General features: G+C 49.3%; 2 protein-coding genes and 1 pseudogene across 2 annotated transcripts; all 3 read right to left on the bottom strand.

Moving 5' to 3' along the window:
- Positions 1–5,330: 5,330 nt before the first annotated feature.
- LOC141091646 (histone H4-like) lies at positions 5,331–7,049 on the bottom strand (annotated as a pseudogene).
- Positions 7,050–7,184: 135 nt separating this feature from the next.
- Positions 7,185–7,641, bottom strand: LOC141091645 (histone H2B 1.1-like). The gene has a single exon (XM_073577326.1). The coding sequence runs from the start codon at positions 7,603–7,605 to the stop codon at positions 7,228–7,230; it is 378 nt and encodes a 125-aa protein (XP_073433427.1). The 5' UTR covers positions 7,606–7,641; the 3' UTR covers positions 7,185–7,227.
- Positions 7,642–16,160: 8,519 nt separating this feature from the next.
- On the bottom strand, positions 16,161–16,472 carry LOC141091700 (histone H4-like). Its single transcript, XM_073577394.1, has one exon. It carries the CDS (start codon positions 16,470–16,472, stop codon positions 16,161–16,163), a length of 312 nt encoding a protein of 103 aa, XP_073433495.1.
- Positions 16,473–19,522: the final 3,050 nt, after the last annotated feature.

Raw genomic sequence — 19,522 nt, 5'->3', positions numbered from 1 at the left:
AAACGCGACTTTGGCGCGTAAGTCGCCGACCTCGTGGCCGACCTCATCCTAGGGTCGGGTTTCGTTTCATGAAACCCGACTTTGCCAAAAGTCGGCGACTTTTGAATTTTTTCGACCCGTTTCGCTCAACTCTACTCTGAAGTGCTGTCCGCACAGACAAAACACTCGGTCATGTGTAAGTGGGGTTCGGTAACGTCAGCTGATCCCCTGCTGTGTGTACGGCAAACTCTCCTGCTGCCTACAACTTCTGACTACCTCTGATTTAATATGTTCTCTGATTTGCCCTCTGTCTCCACTCTGTTTTGAGTATTTCCTCCGGCCTACAACACCGCCTGTTTCTGCTGTCAAGTGCCGTCTGCACAATCCACACTTGTTCCTGTGGTACCTGGGTCCTGTAACATCTGCTCATCTCCAGAGTTGAGCACGGCAATGTCTCCTGCTTTGTCTACATTCCCACTACTTGTAGTGGAAATGTGGACAGAGCAGGAGACATTGCCTGACTCACCTCTAGGGAGAAGCTGCTGTTACAGAACCCCAGTAACACAGGAACAAGTGTGGATGTGCAGACGGCATTTCAGAGCAGCAACTGGCGTGGTTGGAAGCCAGCGGAAATACTCGAAACAGAGTGAAGACAGAGGCCTAATTGGAGTACGTTGACAGTTAGTAGTAGTCTAGAAACAATCGCAAACTGCCACCAATTAGGCCTCAGCCTACTACCTGATTTTCCCTGGGCTCCGACACCGCCAGTTGGTGCTCAGAAGTGCTGTCCGCACAGACAAAACACTCGCTCATGTGTAAGTGGGGTTCGGTAACGTCAGCTGATCCCCTGCTGTGTGTATGGCAAAGTGTCCTGCTCCCTCCACAGTCAAACAACCTCAGATTTACACCTGGCTCCAAGTAGGCCTCAGCCTACTACCTCATTTTCCCTGGGCTCCGACAACGCCAGTTGGTGCTCGGAAGTGCTGTCCACACAGAAAAACACACTCGTTCATGTGAAAGTGGGGTTCGGTAACGTCAGCTGATCCCCTGCTGTGTGGCGGGCAAACTGCTGCTGCCTCCAAATGTTAGCTACTTCAGATTTAAACATTCTCTGATTTGGCCTCTGTCTCCACTCTGTCTCTAGAATTTCCTCTGACCTCCAACACCGCCAGTTCCTGCTCACAGTTGCCATCCACGCAATCCACACGTGTTCCTGTATTACTGGGGTTCTGTTACGTCAGCAGATCCCCCAATGTGTGTCTGCCACTGTCTCCTGCTCTGTCCACATTCCCACCGCTTGCAGTGGGAAGGTGGACATGTGGACAGAGCAGGAGACAGTGGCAGACACACATCAGGGGATCTGCTGACATTACAGAATCCCAGTAACACAGGAACACGTGTGGATTGGGCAGACGGCTACTGTACGCATAAACTGGCGGTGTTGGTGGTCACGTGAAATCCTGGAAACAGAGTGGAGACAGATGCCCAATTGGAGCACGTTGACAACCTGTTGTAGCCTACAAACAATCTAAAACTGCCACCAAGTAGGCCTCGGCCTGCACCCTGGTTCTCCCTGGGCTCCAACAACGCTAGTTGGTGCTCGGAAGTGCTGTCCACACAGAAAAAGACACTTGTTCATGTGAATGTGGGGGTCAGTAATGTCAGCTGATCCCCTGCTGTGTGGAGGGCAAACTGCTGCTGCCTCCAAATTCAAACAACGTCTTATCTTAAACTGCCTCCAAGTAGGCCTCAGCCTACAAAATGACTATCCCTGGGCTCCAACATCGTCAGTTGTTGCTCGGAAGTGCCGTCCACACAGAAAAACACACTCGTTCATGTGAAAGTGGGGTTCGGTAACGTCAGCTGATCCCCCTGCTGTGTGGAGGGCAAAGTGTCCTGCTCCCTCCAAAGTCAAAATACCTCAGCTTTACACCTGGCTCCTAGTAGGCCTCGGCCTGCACCATGATTGTCACTGGGCTCCAACACCGCCTGTTGGTGCTCGGAAGTGCTGTCCACACAGAAAAACACACTCGTTCATGTGAAAGTGAGGTTCAGTAACGTCAGCTGATCCCCTGCTGTGTGGAGGGCAAACTGCTGCTGCCTCCAAATTGTAACTACTTCAGATTTAAAAATTCTCTGATTTGGCCTCTGTCTCCACTCTGTCTCTAGTATTTCCCCTGACCTCCAACACCGCCAGTTCCTGCTCACAGTTGCCGTCCACGCATTCCACACGTGTTCCTGTGTTACTGGGGTTCTGTTACGTCAGCAGATCCCCCAATGTGTGTCCGGCACTGTCTCCTGCGCTGTCCACCTTCCCACTGTAAGCGGTGGGAATGTGGACAGAGCAGGAGACAGTGGCAGACAAACATCAGGGGATCTGCTGACATTACAGAACACCAGTAACACAGGAACACGTGTGGATTGGGCAGACGGCTACTGTACGCATAAACTGGCGGTGTTGGTAGTCACGTGAAATCATGGAAACAGAGTGGAGACAGATGCCTAATTGGAGCACGTTGACAGTCTGTTGTAGCCTACAAGCAATCTAAAACTGCCACCAAGTAGGCCTCGGCCTACACCATGATTGTCCCTGGGCTCCAACAACACCAGTTGGTGCTCGGCAGTGTCTTTGGCACGGGGACTCCCTGTTGCCCAGCCTGGTTCCAGCACGCCTGCTGTTTCCGGGTAGTGTCAAGGTCACTATGCCACCAATCCGTTGTCCTGTCGTCTTGCGGCCGGGTTAGCCGACTCTACGGTGCCTGCAGTTTAGGTGACTCCTATGTGGGCTGCGGGAACTGGCACTGAAGGCTGGATCCGTAGTGCCAATGGGACATGGACCCCCTGTAGGACTGTGGGTTTCGGTAACTGCGGCAGGCTTGCGGCCTGGCTACTTTGCTTTGAATGGGTACCTTCTGCTACCCACCCGGGTTCCAGCACGCCTGCTGTTTCCGGGTAGTGTCAAGGTCACTATGCCACCAATCCGTTGTCCTGTCGTCTTGCGGCCGGGTTAGCCGACTCTACGGTGCCTGCAGTTTAGGTGACTCCTATGTGGGCTGCGGGAACTGGCACTGAAGGCTGGATCCGTAGTGCCAATGGGACATGGACCCCCTGTAGGACTGTGGGTTTCGGTAACTGCGGCCTGGCTACTTTGCTTTCAATGGGTACCTTCTGCTACCCACCCGGGTTCCAGCACTGTCTGCTGGTTCTCGCCAGAGCCTTTGGCCTAGGTGCCTCCATCTCGGTATCCGAGGTCCAGCACCGTCAGCTGGTCCTTGGTAGTGCTTTTTAGCACAGGTACCTTCTGCTTAGTAACCGTGGTCCAGCACCGTCAGTTGGTCCTCGGTAGTGCCATTGGCTCTTGTTCCTTCTGCTACCCATCCGGGTGCCAGCACTGTCTGCTGGTTCTCGCCAGTTTCTCAGCCTTCTTGTACCTTCTGCTACATTTCCAAGATCAAGCTTTTTGAAATTGTCTTTGGTAATCCTTATTGATCTCCATGACGATGACCCTGAAGACCACACCAAAGAAGACCAGAAATATGACCCTAAATAATAAGACCAAGAGGACAAAGAACATGAAGACAACCACCAAGATACAGAACAAAAGACAGAAGAACAAGAAGCAGAAGAACAGAAAGCAGAAGAACATTAAGCATAAGACAAAAAATCAGCATAGAAGAAATCAAAATTATAAGCAGAAGACTAAGCAGTAAATGGGGGTGAGTCCGTTCCTCCTCGTGGTGCCCCTGGAAAATGCCTGCTGCTGCAGGCCAAACTGAACGCGGACAAATCCTTTTGTAAATCTTTTGTGACAGGCAGAACGTAAGGTGTAATCTTATAACTTTTATAGATAAGTACTACAGGAATGCCTGTCACCATAAGAAAATGAAGAAAAAGAAGAATAGGAAGAAGATGAAGAAATAGCATATGAAAATTAATAATAGCTGAATAAGAAGAATATGAAGAATGGAAAAAAAAAATTAATGGGGAGAAGATGAAGAAGAAGAAGATGAATAAGGTGAAGAAACAGTTGATGAAAAAAATGCTACTGCTGCGGATCATGAAGGAGAAAGTGTGGGAGAAGTACAAAAGAAGGTGAAGAGCAAGGAAGTTGTGAAACACACATATCTGACTAAATATAAAAAAGGTTAACATAGTCAATATCTTTTTAACTCCGAACGTCTTGAAAAAAAAAAATTGGATTTAATGCTGTGCCATGTGATTTGAATAAACCACTATGCCTTTAATGTCTCCTCCACCTCCCACAATACATTCTACATGATTCTTATTTGTTTTCAATTATGTAGAATTAGCCAACAAGGAAATAAAGGCCTTTTTTTAATTCCGATACCGGAAGTCCCATTGACTTGAATGGGACTTCCGGTATCGGAATCGGCGATACCCGATTTTTTTTTCGTATCGGGCGATACCATCCGATACGATATTTTTGGGTATCGAACGGTATCGCTCAACACTAGTAGTAACCAGAGGTAGGCCAGAAAGCAAATTCACAACATTCTCGGTATTCTGGGGTCTTATATACGATCCCATTATTCTGGTGTTTTATATACATTCCCGTACTTTCGAGTCGTTATATACGGTCTCAGTATTCTGGGGTGTTACATACGGTCTTGTTATTCTGGGGTGTTTGTTCTTTACTATGTGATATGCAGTGGTATGAAAAAGCGTTTGCCCCCTTCCTGATTTCCAATTCTTTTGTCACACTTAACCCCTTAACAACTGATCTGCGCTTTCAGAGCTCCGCGGTGATGGCCCTGCAGGAGGCCAGCGAGGCTTATCTGGTGGGACTTTTCGAGGACACCAACCTGTGCGCCATCCACGCCAAGAGGGTAGCAATCATGCCCAAAGACATCCAGTTGGCCCGCAGGATCCGTGGGGAGAGAGCTTAGATCTTCCCGGGCTCCAACCACAACACAAAGGCTCTTTTCAGAGCCACCAAATCTTCCCAAAAACGAGCTGAGTCCTGAACTGCCGGTTTATGTGCGTGTTCTCCATATAGGGATCGCACTCTCAGGAATAGATGGCGGCTGCGGTTTCTGATATCACAGGTGATTGCTGAGCGATAACTGAAATCTCACCTTTCTCTATTCTCATCCATTGTAAAACATGCGGCGTCTATAACAACCAACGTTAATATAGGGAGAGGGGTAAGGTGTGTGTACCCTCAGAGTGTGGTGAATGCCTATACTGTGATGTAGCCTCTATAAAGCGCTCTAGATATTTCATCCATACAGGAATTCATGACCCATATAGTATATCCAGATAACCATTTGGCCACATCACACAGCGGAGATCATAGCTTTTTCTAAGTAGATGTGGGCGGCTCTGATAAGAGCCTTTGGGGGGTGAGGATGGAGCGGAGACGCATTAACCTCCGAAGCCGTAGAGTGCGGCCCTGGCGCTTGAGCGCGTACACCACGTCCATGGCGGTGACGGTCTTCCTCTTGGCGTGCTCGGTGTAGGTGACGGCGTCACGGATCACGTTCTCCAGGAAGACTTTCAGGACGCCGCGAGTCTCCTCATAGATGAAGCCGGAGATGCGCTTGACGCCTCCCCTGCGAGCGAGACGGCGGATGGCAGGCTTGGTGATGCCCTGGATGTTATCACGGAGCACCTTCCTGTGCCGCTTGGCGCCGCCCTTCCCGAGACCTTTCCCTCCTTTACCACGACCAGACATCTTCCTGTAGTGAGCAGAACACTAAGACTGATGAGCGCAGAGTCCTTTACTTTACATGGAGGAAGTGCGGACCGGAGCGAGAACAGGAGGGATGACGGTTTCCGGGGCGGGGGTTCTAGTATTGAATTCGCAGTTAAGCTCCTCCTCTTCTCTGATTGGCTGAATACAGGACTGTTGGTGATTTTGAATTTCCCGCCTCTAAGTTACAAAGAATATTCAACAAAACTCCCCATCGCGGCGCCGCCGCTAGATCTGTCCGTTATTTGGATTTTTCCGTTGCTATTTTCCAGCTTCTTCAAAATGTAATAAGTAAATAAATACTTTAGGGACAGTGATCTCCAGAAGCCTCATCTGACCCAGGCAGTCGCTCCTCATTACAGGTGGTGGCGGCCAGTACAGGGCAGGGAGCCGCATGTAACGAGTCCCGGAGGCTCCATCCCCGGAGAAGAGGAGAAATATCAGATACAAGATAACGATCCCCAACCACCGATGTGATCTGCAGCGACCATCGCCGCGCACGGGATCTGCTCCAATCAACGTCAGGAATAATGTTCACTAAGACAATATAGAAAAGGGAGTGGGAAGGCGCCAGCACCGATCCGGGGACAAATACGGGTATAGGCAGAACACACTGGAGAGGCGGCACCAGGACCCAGCGCGTGTGACATCAGATTGTGATCGCTAACGCTTCTCCGGAGCGCAATGTGCGACTGAGCGGGAAATTAGGGTTCACTAACGGCTCAGTAAATGACGGCGGAACATCGAAATAAAGAACCGACCATTCGCCCGCTACTTAATTTACTTTCAACTCCTTAGTGACCGTATTCCTGCTGAATCTCTGCTCTGTACAGAATCCGCCTCAAGCACCGCAGACCCCGGCTGTGCACACCATACCCCTCTCCCTTACAATGGATGAGACTAGAGAAAGTGCTGAGCGATAACTGGAATCTCACTTCTCACCTGTGATATCAGAAACCGCAGCCGCCATCTATTCCTGAGAGAGTGCGATCCGTATAGGGAGAACCCGCACATAAACCGGACAGCGGAAGGAAAAGGAGTGTGTAGAATCAGAGACTCCATGAACTTGTATTATTCCAGTGAAGCGCAGTGACGGCCGGGTGCCCTCATAGATCGCTGTAGCGCGGCTCCTGGATTCATCCAGTGTTGTGTCTGCACCTCACTACTACCACCCCCAGCATTCACAGGAAACTCACAAATTGGAATGGAAAGGGTTAATGTAAGAGGAGATGAAAAGAGAAAGCAGAGATCCAACCAGGAGGATAATCTACTGGAAATGTCACTGAGCAGAGATCATCATTACCAGCTGCGGGAGAGCGAGGACCTATCGCCGAGTGCAACGCACCACCTGCAATCATTATCACTGACCTATTGGAGAGAGGAGGTCCCAGTGTAGACGTTTTCTCCGGAAAGGAGCTGCTCAGCACATGCACGGCCTTGATGAGGACACTACACAGGGCAGCGGAGGAGCAGCTCTTATGGTGAGGGGGTGGGCGGCTCTTAGAAGAGCCTTTGGGGTGATGGCGGAGCAGATCTCACTTGGCGCTGGTGTACTTGGTGACGGCCTTGGTGCCCTCGGACACGGCGTGCTTGGCCAGCTCTCCGGGCAGCAGCAGGCGCACGGCGGTCTGGATCTCCCGGGAGGTGATGGTGGAGCGCTTGTTGTAGTGAGCCAGGCGGGAGGCTTCCCCTGCGATGCGCTCGAAGATGTCATTGACGAAGGAGTTCATGATGCCCATGGCCTTGGAGGAGATGCCGGTGTCGGGGTGGACCTGCTTCAGCACCTTGTACACGTAGATGGCGTAGCTCTCCTTCCTGCTCTTCCTCCGCTTCTTGCCGTCCTTCTTCTGAGGCTTGGTCACGGCTTTCTTGGAGCCCTTCTTGGGAGCTGGAGCAGACTTGGGATCAGCCATAACAAAAGTAAAGCAGCCTCCTCCGTCTCAAAGCAGAATAATAACGACCTTGCTCCTCCCAGAGCGGAGGTATTTATAGCCCGGCCATGCAAATGAGCACTGCTGCGAGATCGCCGTGCTATTGGGTGACAAAGTCATGTGACCAACGGAACCGTCACTCGCTCCGCCCACTGCTGCTCATTGGTGGCTCCACAAGTCTTTATACAGCACTATATGGGGGATGCAGTGCAGCTTTATATACCGCCGTGTACCCCCATATAGTGCTGTATACATCTAAATAGCACAGTGAAGCTCCATATACTGCAGCGTACCCTCTTATTGTGCTGTATGCCTCCTATCTATCATGCAAAACCCCCCACGCACAGCTGTAAACCTTCCATATAGAAATAGACACCTCCAGGTAGTAATGTAGCCTTCAAAGTAGTTCTCCGGATGCCATATAGCGCTATTTGCGGCCATTTAATGCTCATACCCAATACTAGAGTTGAGCGAAACAGGTCGAAAAATTTCAAAAGTCGCCGACTTTTGGCAAAGTCGGGTTTCATGAAACGAAACCCGACCCTAGGATGAGGTCGGCCACGAGGTCGGCGACTTACGTGCCAAAGTCGCGTTTCAAAAGTTTGTTTTGCGCTCCTTTTCAGCCAATCAGGATCCACGGACACTGTGGGCAACGTGATGACATAGGCACGGGTCACCACCATCTTTCAGAAGGGCATGCAAGTGATTGGCTTGCTTTGGTGGGCGTCACAGGGGTTATAAAAGGGCGTGCACGCCAACCGCCATCTTACTTCTGCCGATCTTAGCATAGGGAGAGGTTGCTGCTGCTGATTCTGTAGGGAGAGCGTTAGGCAGGGAAGAAGAAAAAAAAACTGATTCTGCTGCTATCGATTTTGCCTGTACAACACACCAGTCACTGTGTGCGCGGTGCAAGGGGAGGCTATATTTTGGTGGATCAGGGGTGTTGGTTGTTACGCTGCCTTCTAAGGCTTCCTGACGGCTGCATTGCTGTTTACCCACTGCTCTGCAAACTGCTTTTTTAAAAGCAATCCCAATTTTTTTTTTTTTGTCCTGCTGAGGTACTGAGCGTGCATTTTTTCACACCATACAGCGGTGCACACTCCTCACACAGTACCGTGTAACGGCTGTTATCACAGCCACAGTGAAGCCATCTGTGTGTCACTCTGTGAGAATAAGTCGAGGACATGTTCCGTTCTTTCAGACCTGCACCTACTAGTTTTGTCTAGCTTTCAAACAGTTAAATATATTTGCTGTTTGATTACATTCAAAACTATAGAGAGACAGCGTGTGTCAGTCCGTATACTTAAAAAACACGGAGCTTGACAATTTTACGTACACCGGACAGCCGTGTACGTGCACGCTCCTCTCAGTACCGTGTAACGGCTTTTATCACGGCCACAGTGAAGCTATCTGTGTGTCACTGTGGAAGGATAAGTGGAGTACTTGTTCCGTTCTTACAGACCTACACTCTAGATTCCTATTCTGCCCAATTCTATATACACCTTGTAGTTTGTGATGCACTAGCCAATTTCTGCCTGTGACATAGCGCTCTGATATTCAGTGGGCCTCACACAATCCATAAGTGTCCAGTGTCCACAAGTGTGTGCAGAAATTCAAAATCTCCCTTATCCTGTAGTCACTTTTTTCACACCTGTGCCATCAAGCCTGTGACATAGCGCTCTGATATTCAGTGGGCCTCACACAATCCATAAGTGTCCAGTGTCCACAAGTGTGTGCAGAAATTCAAAATCTCCGTGATCCTGTAGTCTCTTTTTTCACACCTGTGCCATCGAGCCTGTGACATAGCGCTCTGATATTCAGTGGGCCTCACACAGTCCATAAGTGTCCAGTGTCCACAAGTGTGTGCAGAAATTCAAAATCTCCGTGATCCTGTACTCACTTTTTTCACACCTGTGCCATCGAGCCTGTGACATAGCGCTCTGATATTCAGTGGGCCTCACACAATCCATAAGTGTCCAGTGTCCCCAAGTGTGTGCAGAAATTCAAAATCTCCCTTATCCAGTACTCACTTTTTTCACACCTGTGCCATCGAGCCTGTGACATAGCGCTCTGATATTCAGTGGGCCTCACACAATCCATAAGTGTCCAGTGTCCACAAGTGTGTGCAGAAATTCAAAATCTCCCTTATCCTGTAGTCACTTTTTTCACACCTGTGCCATCAAGCCTGTGACATAGCGCTCTGATATTCAGTGGGCCTCACACAATCCATAAGTGTCCAGTGTCCACAAGTGTGTGCAGAAATTCAAAATCTACCCTGTCCTATAGACACCTTGTACCTTGTTTTACATTACTATATAGTTTGTTGGATTTTGTCTACATTTCTACCAAAAATGAGGAAGGCTGGTGGAAGAGGCCGAGGAATTGGGCGGGGGTTGGCAGCTGGTAATGATGGTGTTGGTGGTGGATCTGATGGTAGTGGCAAGAGCAAAATAGGACCGAATGCAGGAGGTGTTGAGCCTGCGTCATCGTCTGGCTCCACAAGGCCTCGAAGGCTTACTTTTCTAGGAGTTGGCAAACCGCTTTTAAAGCCAGAGCTGCAGGAAAAAGTTTTGGCTTACATTGCTGACTCAGCCTCCAGCTCTATCGCCTCCTCTTCTTCAGTTGTAAAAAGTAAAAGCACTGAGTCGTCATTGGAGGCTCATGTTCATGAACCACACCTTTCCTTGTGTCCTTCACCCCAACCAAGATTGAAGGATGACGCAGGCCATACTACTGATTACTCCATGGAGCTGTTTTCACATACCACGCCTGGATTATCAAGTGAAATGGTGAATTACCCAGGCCAAGATGAATCTGACATGGAGTGCACTGATGCACAGCCACTGATAGATGATTCTGCTGGTACATTCACTCAGAGCACTACATTGTCCTCGCAGTGTACAGAGCCAGATTCTGACCCTGATGAGACTCAGGTGCCCCTTCCCGCACACTATACCACCATACACGGTGACACAGGGGAAGGTGCACATGACATTGAAGAGGAGGTGATGGATGACCCAGTTGTTGACCCAGATTGGCATCCATTGGGGGAAGAGGGTGCTGCTTCCAATAGCTCAGATGAGGAGCATCCACAGCAGACATCGACATCGCAACAGCTGTTATCTGGCAGGCACGGAGCACTCCAAAGACAGGTTCCAAAAATCAAAAGAGTTGTTGGACAGCTTGTCCAGAGGGTCAAAATATCACAGCGTGCTAGGCCGCAAAATGTCTGCCAAAGTAGGAAGAGTGCAGTGTGGCACTTTTTTGAACAAAATCCTCATGATCAGGCCAAGGTTATCTGTAAGAAGTGCGCAAAGACTTTTAGCCGAGGGTAAAATCTGAAAAATTTGAATACCAGTTGCATGCTTAGACATTTAACCACCATGCACTTGCAAGCGTGGACACAACACCAAACCTCAAGTACCACATGTGCAACTGATCACAAAGAAGGTAGTCAGCAATGCTACATTGTTTCCCCCACTGTAAGCCCACCGGTCAGCACAGCAGCAAATGTTGAGGTGTCGTTGCAAGGCCACAGCAGTCAGGGAATCCCACTGTTATATCAACGAAATACTGAATCTAGGCCATCAGAAAGAACACCAACTCCATCACCATCATCAACCCTCTCTCAGTCCGCCCTGTCCACCGCTACTTCCACCATATGCAGCTCTCAAGTCCAGCTCACCCTCCCAGACACTATGAGTTGGTCAAGAAAGTACTCAGTCTCTCATCCGCGTACACTGGGTTTGAACGCCCACATTGCCAAACTAATCTCGTTTGAGATGATGCCCTTTCGGTTGGTGGAAAGCGCCTATGCAGTACCACGCTATGACCTACCCAGTCGCCACTTCTTCTCTCGCAAAGCCATCCCAGCCCTCCACCATCATGTGAAAGACCGCATTGTCCATGCACTCAAGCAGTCAGTGAGTGGAAAGGTGCACCTCACAACTGATGCATGGTCCAGTCGGCATGGCCAGGGCCGTTACGTGTCCATCACTGCGCACTGGGTTAATGTGGTGGATGCAGGGTCCACAGAGGACAGCGGTGGTGGGACAGTGCTGCCTAGCCCACGGTATAGGAAACAGTTGGCTGTAGGCGTTCCACCCTCCTCCTCCTCCTCCAGAAGCGAAAGCTCGTCCACAGAGCGCAGTCGTACGAGCACTCCATCTGCAGCTGCCACTGTTGCACACGAGGTGTCCCCCTATTGAGCATCTAGTGGAAAGCGTCAGCAGGCTGTGTTGCAGATGATGTGTTTGGGCGACAGACACACCGCCGAGGTGCTGGCCGAGTACTTTCAGCGACAAACTGAGTCATGGCTGGGCAGTGTACATCTTGAGGCAGGCAAGGTAGTTAGTGATAACGGCCGTAATTTTGTGGCAGCCATAGCCCTTTCAAAACTACCTTGCTTGGCTCACACCTTGAACCTGGTGGTGCAGTGCTTCCTCAAAAATTATCCGGAGTTAACAGCCCTGCTCCAGAAGGTGCGAAGACTGTGCGCGCACATCCGCCGGTCGCCTGTACACTCCATTCGTATGCAGAAGCTGCAGCGATTGCTCCACCTTCCCAACCACCGCCTCATTATCGACATTGCAACAAGGTGGAACTCCACCCTGCACATGGTTGAGCGGCTGTGCGAGCAGAGGCAGGCCATAATGCATTTGTGGGAGGATACACGGCCAGGCACTTTGAGAGCAGACATGGAGTTGACAGGTGTGCAGTGGTCGAAGCTGAAAGACCTCTGTAAAGTCCTTCAGTGTTTTGAGTAATGCACAACGGCTGGTAAGCGCAGAAGACGCCATCCTAAGCATGAGCATCCCACTTATGCGTCTGCTCATGCAAACTTTGACGCACCTTAAGGAGCAGGCGTCTGCAGCCAATGTTGACGAGGAGGGAATCCTTGATGACATTCAGCCATTGTCTGCTCAGGGACCTCTCCTGGACGAGGTGGAGGAAGAAGAGGAGGAGGAGGATGATGATGGGGATGATTACTTAGGGGAGGAGGATGCATCTCGTGGGGCAAGTGAAAATGTTGGCGTGGCAAGGTCTGGTACAGGGTTTGTGCGTGACTGGAGGGATGTGGATTTGCCAGAAAGTGCTCCTCCAACCAGCACTCGCAGTGCATCATTGACACCGGGAACATTGGCCCACATGTCAGATTATGCCTTGCAGATCCTAAAAAGGGACCCCCGCATTGCCAAAATGATGAACGATGACGACTACTGGTTGGCCAGCATCCTGGATCCACGCTATAAAGACAAATTACAAAACATCATGCCACAGGAGAACCTTGACCTAATATTGGCTAATAAACAAGCAACTCTGGTAAATCGGTTGCTTGAGGCATTCCCAGCACACAGCAGCGGTGATGGTTCTCACACGAGCCGTACGGGCCGGGGGCAGCTTGGCAGAGGTGTTCGTGGTGCACACAGCAGAAGTGGCGTTGGAGACAGGGGTTTCATGACAATGTTGTGGACTGATTTTTCAAGTACCGCTCACACAACTGGTAATACTGCATTGATGGAAAGTGACAGGAGACAGCAGTTGTCAACTATGGTTACAAACTACTTTTCCTCCCATATCGATGTTCTTCCACACAGGTCATTCCCCTTTGACTATTGGGCCGCTAAACTGGACACCTGGCCTGAATTGGCCCAATATGCCTTACAGGGGCTCGCTTGCCCAGCTGCAAGTGTGCTATCGGAAAGAGTCTTCAGTGCAGCTGGATCAATCCTGACAGAAAAAGGACCCGTCTGTCAACCCAAAATGTGGATGATCTAACCTTCATTAAAATGAACCATGCATGGGTTTCCAAGGATTTTGTCCCACCTTCCCCTGATGACACATAGGGTGACAGAAAAATGGCTTGCTTTGGTTCACCTGTTCCTGGTACTTCACCTATTTCGCCTTTTGCATCAGCTGAATGTCCAACATCAACATATGCCACTTTCTAAAACTCCCTAACTGTGCTGCCTCCCCCCCCCATGGCCGGGGTCACCACCTAGCGCACGACACCGTGCGAGTGCCGTTGCCCTGGACAGGTGGGTAGGCCGACTCTTGGGCGCGGGCACTGGCACAGGGTCCCTCATAGTGCAATCAAGTGTCTCTGACGGTGGTGGTGCACACCCGCCGTCAGACACACCGCCGTACTATGAGGGGCCCAGTGCCAATACCGACGCCCACGAGTGGGCCCCCCTTGCTTGGGCAGGGCCCCAGCATTTGCAATCTTTACCTCTCCCTGCTCCTCCGCTGTGTAGTCTGGGCCGTCAAATCCATACTGTGCCTGACACCGTCTGAGCCTGCCTCCTGATGTATAGACATATATTTTGAATGTGTACACTATGCTATCCATACATGTCATCCGGGGATACGGTACCCTTTCTCACCTTTGTGCAATCACGTGTAATCCATACTGGGCGTGAGAATGGCTGGCGAGCTGTTAAGCAAGCTACAGCACCTGTAGTTTGCACACGTAAGTTTTTCATTTTTTCAGGAATGACGGTTAGGCCTAATTCCGGAACGGCAGTTGACCTGCACTTACTGGGAAATCATTGTTCGCGGGTAATAATTGTAATCACAGATCCCCATCACTAACGCTGTTCAGCGGGTTATCTGCACCTGTAAGCGACAAACGCTGGCCTTTTCAGTGTAGCGCACATGCAGCCACGGACATGTAAGGGCATGACACACCAGTTATTGGCCAATCTCATGTGCCAGAGCCTCACGTGTCCCTCTAGTAAGCCGGACTCGGACCGCGGGGCATGACGGAGTCTCGTTCGTTAACAGAATTAAGCTTGCAATGTGTGCATCTTTTCTGTAGCTGGCATGGTTGAGGTTTCCCAGGTGGAGTCGAATTAAACCGTAGGCTCCACTCCTGGTGGTGCCCTTCTGGACATTTCTTTAAGGTTCAGCTTTGCAACCATACTGCCCACGTAAAACAAACACTTTGCCTTCATGAACGCTGTTTGGAGGGTCATGACTCGTGGGAATAACGCCGCCCAATCAGTTAACCTGCTAGAGAGATCCTTCGTTGCTCCCAAGCATGACATCACACTCCCTAGGAGGAAGGTAATGCCACTGTGGCGACCGTACTCCTGGGGGCGACACAAGTGCACTGATGCCCAGCCACTGCTCGATGAATCTGCTGGTACATTGACCCAGACCACTACATTCCCCTCGCACGCTACACGACCTTAATCTGACCCTGATGAAACTCATGTTACCCTTCCCATATACAGTTCCATCTTACACGGTGACAAAGAGGAAGCTGCAGATGAAAGTGCAGGTTCGGCCCACCCGCCATCAGACACACCACCGTACTATCAGGGGCCCTGTGTCAGTGCCGTCGCCAACGAGTGGGCCCCCCCTGCTTGCTCAGGATCACAGCACTTGCAAGGTTGAAATACTGTGCAGTGAGATGGAAGATGGGGACGACGAGGAGTCCAGACTAGTACAGGGATTCCCTAGCGAGGAGACTTATTTCATTGTTTTCAATGTTGGGACAGCAATTTTTGGGGAGCACTATACTCTGGAGAATGATAGATGGGGCCCACCATACACTGGAACATTCCAAAGGTGGACATCAGACACTGGAGCAGCATTTACAGGGCCCATTATACACTAGAGCATTAGAAATGGGGCCCATTATGTTTGGAGCATTATTTGGGCCCATAAGACAGTGGAGCTTCATCCATGGGGACCAACATATACTGTAGCAGGATGTGGATCTCATCATATACTGTTTCAAACATTATATGGGACCAATGATTCTGTATGGAGAAATAGATGGGCCTTGTCATGAGATGTAAAAAGTGAAGTATTTTTCATTGTACTATACCGCTATTTCTCTGCCGTATCGGAGCATGATGAGTTGTGGTATGTGTTAAAGGGGCGCTCTTTCGCCCAGGGCACATGAAAACCTGGAGCCAGCCCTTCCCCCCCACAACTTTAGCCAAATAACCCCCATTTTTCGGTGCGTAACTTGTATTATGAAGTTAATTAAGGTTGACAAGCTTAAGTAAGAAGAATTGATGCTTTTGGCATTCAAATGGGCACTGTAGGTGTGTTTCCTGTCCTCCTCTCACTGCCGACTTTTATTCCCCATTGACTTACATTGGGTTTCGTGTTTCAGGACGACCCAGACTTTTCCCTATAGCCGGCCGATCTTGCTCGACCCGACTTTTGGAAAAGTCGGGTTTCACGAAACGAAACTCGACCCTAAAAAACCAAAAGTCGCTCAACTCTACCCAATACCATTAATACACTGCAGTGTACCCTCATAGAGTGCAGTAAATGTATATACTTTGATGTAATCTCTATAAAGCGCTCTAGATATTTCATCCATACAGTAATTCCCGACCCATATAGCGCTGTATATCCAGGTAACCATCTGTTTTAACCGCTGATGTCACATAACACCGCAAAATACCCGCAATCTCCCTCCCTGGCCACATCACACAGCGGAGATCATAGCTTTTTCTTAGTAGATGTGGGCGGCTCTGATAAGAGCCTTTGGGGGGTGAGGATGGAGAGGAGACGCATTAACCTCTGAAGCTGTAGAGAGTGCGGCCCTGGCGCTTGAGCGCGTACACCACGTCCATGGCGGTGACGGTCTTCCTCTTGGCGTGCTCAGTGTATGTGACGGCGTCACGGATCACGTTCTCCAGGAAGACTTTCAGGACGCCGCGAGTCTCCTCATAGATGAGGCCGGAGATGCGCGTGACGCCTCCCCTGCGAGCGAGACGGCGGATGGCAGGCTTGGTGATGCCCTGGATGTTATCACGGAGCACCTTCCTGTGCCGCTTGGCGCCGCCCTTCCCGAGACCTTTCCCTCTTTTACCGCGACCAGACATCTTCCCGTAGTCAGCAGAACACGATGACTGATGAGCGCAGAGTCCTTTACTAAAAAAACTCGGTGTGGCAGAACTAACTGGAGAGGCGGCACCAGGACCCAGTGGATAAAAATAAGAATCAGCCGAAAAGAAGTGAGTCCGTGAATTCCCTCTCTTCATCAGTTGGAGCATATGGATCTGAGAGTGACAGAGAATCCTCTTATAGATCGGGACCTGTTACAAGATATGCTTATCAAAATAATAATAAATCAATTCAACCTTTTAAAAATCAAAGGAAAGAGAGAAATTATGAGAATGATAAGAGTAAGGTCATTAATTTGCCTTCTCATGTACTCACTTTGCCTCAAATTGAGGTATTAGAAAAAGGTTTAACCTTTTCACCATCCCGTTCTATAGATCCGCTTCTAACGACTAAGGACGTCCACCTGTTTGCCCGTAAAGTCCTCTTGAAAAAGTTTCATTGTAAAACGGTGGAGGGTCTTAACACTAGAGAGGAGCAGGAGGCCCTTCAAGTGTTGGAATCCTTGGCGGAGGAAAATGACAATTCGTCTGAGGTAAGCAATTTCCCTTAAAAAACTATTTTGTAAATCTAAAAAATTCCCTGTATTGAGTGTTTGTCCTGCAGTGGAATTTTTTACAAAAATTGTGTCTAATGATATTGAGAAATTGGCTGAGACCAAAAAGAAAAAATTTAATTTAACATATGAACAACAAAAAGCCTTAGAGGAGATGCAAAAATGGAAAGACGTTGTCTTTAAGGCTGCGGATAAGGGGGGGCAACCTTGTGATATGGCCTAATGAGCTATATGAAAATCAGGCATATAGACTCTTGAATAGTGTTGAGCTTTCCGATACCGCAAGTATCAGGTATCGGCCGATATTAGCTGTATCGGAATTCCGATACTGACTTCCGATACTTTTTTCATATCGGATACCGGAATCGGAAGTTCCCATAATGCTAGGAGCCCGCTCGCTTTGATTCAGCCAATGGGAATCCTCAGAAGTGTGGGCACATCCTGTTAGGCATGTAGGCATGTTAACTATTGGCATGGCTGTGATTGGCTGCTGAAATGATGTCATGATGCACTATAAAAGCCACCGCCGCTGCCATTTCTGGTCACTCTGCTGTGAATTCAGTTAGGGACTGGCTGCTGTTGAAGACTGTGAGGGACAGTTAGAAATAGCGATTCTCAAAACAATATTGTGCTTTACCCAGGCTACATAAACCACCACTGTAGCCTTCTTTTCCCTAGCAGCAGTGTTCACAGTTGTCTGCAAGGGCTGTGTGAGTGCAGCTCACGCTGTGGAGTGGGTCCTGCAGCCATGTCTGGTGGTAGGCCGCCCAGCGTGCCTCACTGCTGCCTCATACATATTTTTCTTTTTGAGCTGCTTATTTTTAAAAAATTCTATCTAGTGTGCTTCCATCCGTATCCATATACGTTGGTTGCAAACACTAGTAGTAGACAGCGGAGCCTTTCTGCAGCCTTTCAGTGCTAGTGCCCACTTTGCTGCACTGTTCACGGCTGTCTGAGAGGTGACTGTGTGTGAGTGCAGCTCACGCTGAGTAGTGTGTCCTGCAGCCACGTCTGGTTGTAGGCCGCTCAGCGTGCGTCACTGCCTCACACATATTTTTCTTTAATTGCAGCTCATTTTTTGTTCTCCTATTAGTGTGCATCCATCCCTATCCATTTACAGTGGTTGGTTGCAAACACTATATAGGAGTAGATAGAGGAGCCTTTTTCTGGCTTGAGCCCTTCAGCTGCAGCCAGATTAGTATTACCCAATTTTTTTGGAGCCTCATCTTTTGCATTGTAGGTTACCTGCCTGCATTGTAATAGCTCCAGAAAGTTGGTGATACTCTGACTTTCAAATCTTTGGTCACATCCTTTTAGTTTCCCCCCCCCAAAAAAAAACAACAAAGTTCAACAAACACTACATTTGAAAGTTGTGTAGGCCACATTAGCTCCCATTAAAGTGTAGTCGACACACACACTTCATAAAATTAGTGTTTCTTATACCTGTAACCAGCTGTTCAGGAATAAGCACACTAAGGCTACTTTCACACATCAGGTTTTCGGCGTCAGGCGCGATCCGGCGTCGTGTCGGAACGCCGGATCCGGCAAATGTTTCGTAAAACCGGATGTGACGGATCCGGTTTTCTGCCGGATCCGTCTTTTTCTTGACAGACAAAACCGGATCCGTCTCATCCGGTTCATCCGTTTTTCTATCCGTTTTTCGACGGATTACGCCGGATCCGGTTTTTAAAATTGACCCTTGTGGCCTTCCGAACGGGATTGGCTACTGGAAAACTATATATAGCATGTTCCTACAGCCCTTCTTTGACAGGTTGTAGAGGAGAAAGTGCAGGTTGGAGAGAAGAGCAAGTTACTGGCGAAGATGGATGTTGTGATTGGAAATATTTTGAAGAATTTGGCGGATTTTATAGCGGAGGCGAATCGTTTGAGGGTGATTGTTCTGGAGAAGGAGAGAGCGAGACAGCAGCGCATCAGGCATCGTAGACGACGTTTGTGGATCCACCCCATCACAGCCAAGAGAATGACGCGTGGGGTCTATTCTACACTCTGCATGGACCTTCGACGAAACCCGGAGAAATTTTTTGGATTTCTTAGGATGAAAATGGAAAATTTTGATTACTTGGTGGAGCGCATTGCACACCTCATAAGAAAAGCGGACACCTATTGCCGCTTCTCTGTTTCACCCGCAGAGCGTCTGATGGTGACTTTAAGGTAAGCCACATTTATTGGATGTGATCGCATCAGAGCACACTTTCACTGCAATCTTGTTGGTGGTAGTTTGTATCTCCAAGTGTTATAGCTCAGTTTTGGTATGTAATGCTGTGATTTAAAACTAATTTATTGTTTTTTAATTCCCCACAGATTTCTTGCAACTGGAGAATCCCTTTCGTCACTGCATTTCCAGTACAGACTCGGGATTTCCACCATATCTGGAATTGTGAAGTACACATGCCGTGCACTGTGGGACTCCTTAGCTGAAGAGTTTTTACCAGAGCCCACAACAGAGAGGTGGAT

Source organism: Dendrobates tinctorius, unplaced genomic scaffold (genome assembly GCF_039654945.1).
Source record: "Dendrobates tinctorius isolate UK_male_01 unplaced genomic scaffold, ASM3965494v1 ptg000055l, whole genome shotgun sequence".
Taxonomy (NCBI): domain Eukaryota; kingdom Metazoa; phylum Chordata; class Amphibia; order Anura; family Dendrobatidae; genus Dendrobates; species Dendrobates tinctorius.
This window is presented reverse-complemented; position numbering and strand designations above follow the sequence as displayed.

Excerpts from the sequence above, each read along its gene's own strand:
- LOC141091645 (XM_073577326.1), bottom strand. The coding sequence starts at position 7,605 with ATGGCTGATCCCAAGTCTGCTCCAGCTCCCAAGAAGGGCTCCAAGAAA.
- LOC141091700 (XM_073577394.1), bottom strand. The coding sequence starts at position 16,472 with ATGTCTGGTCGCGGTAAAAGAGGGAAAGGTCTCGGGAAGGGCGGCGCC.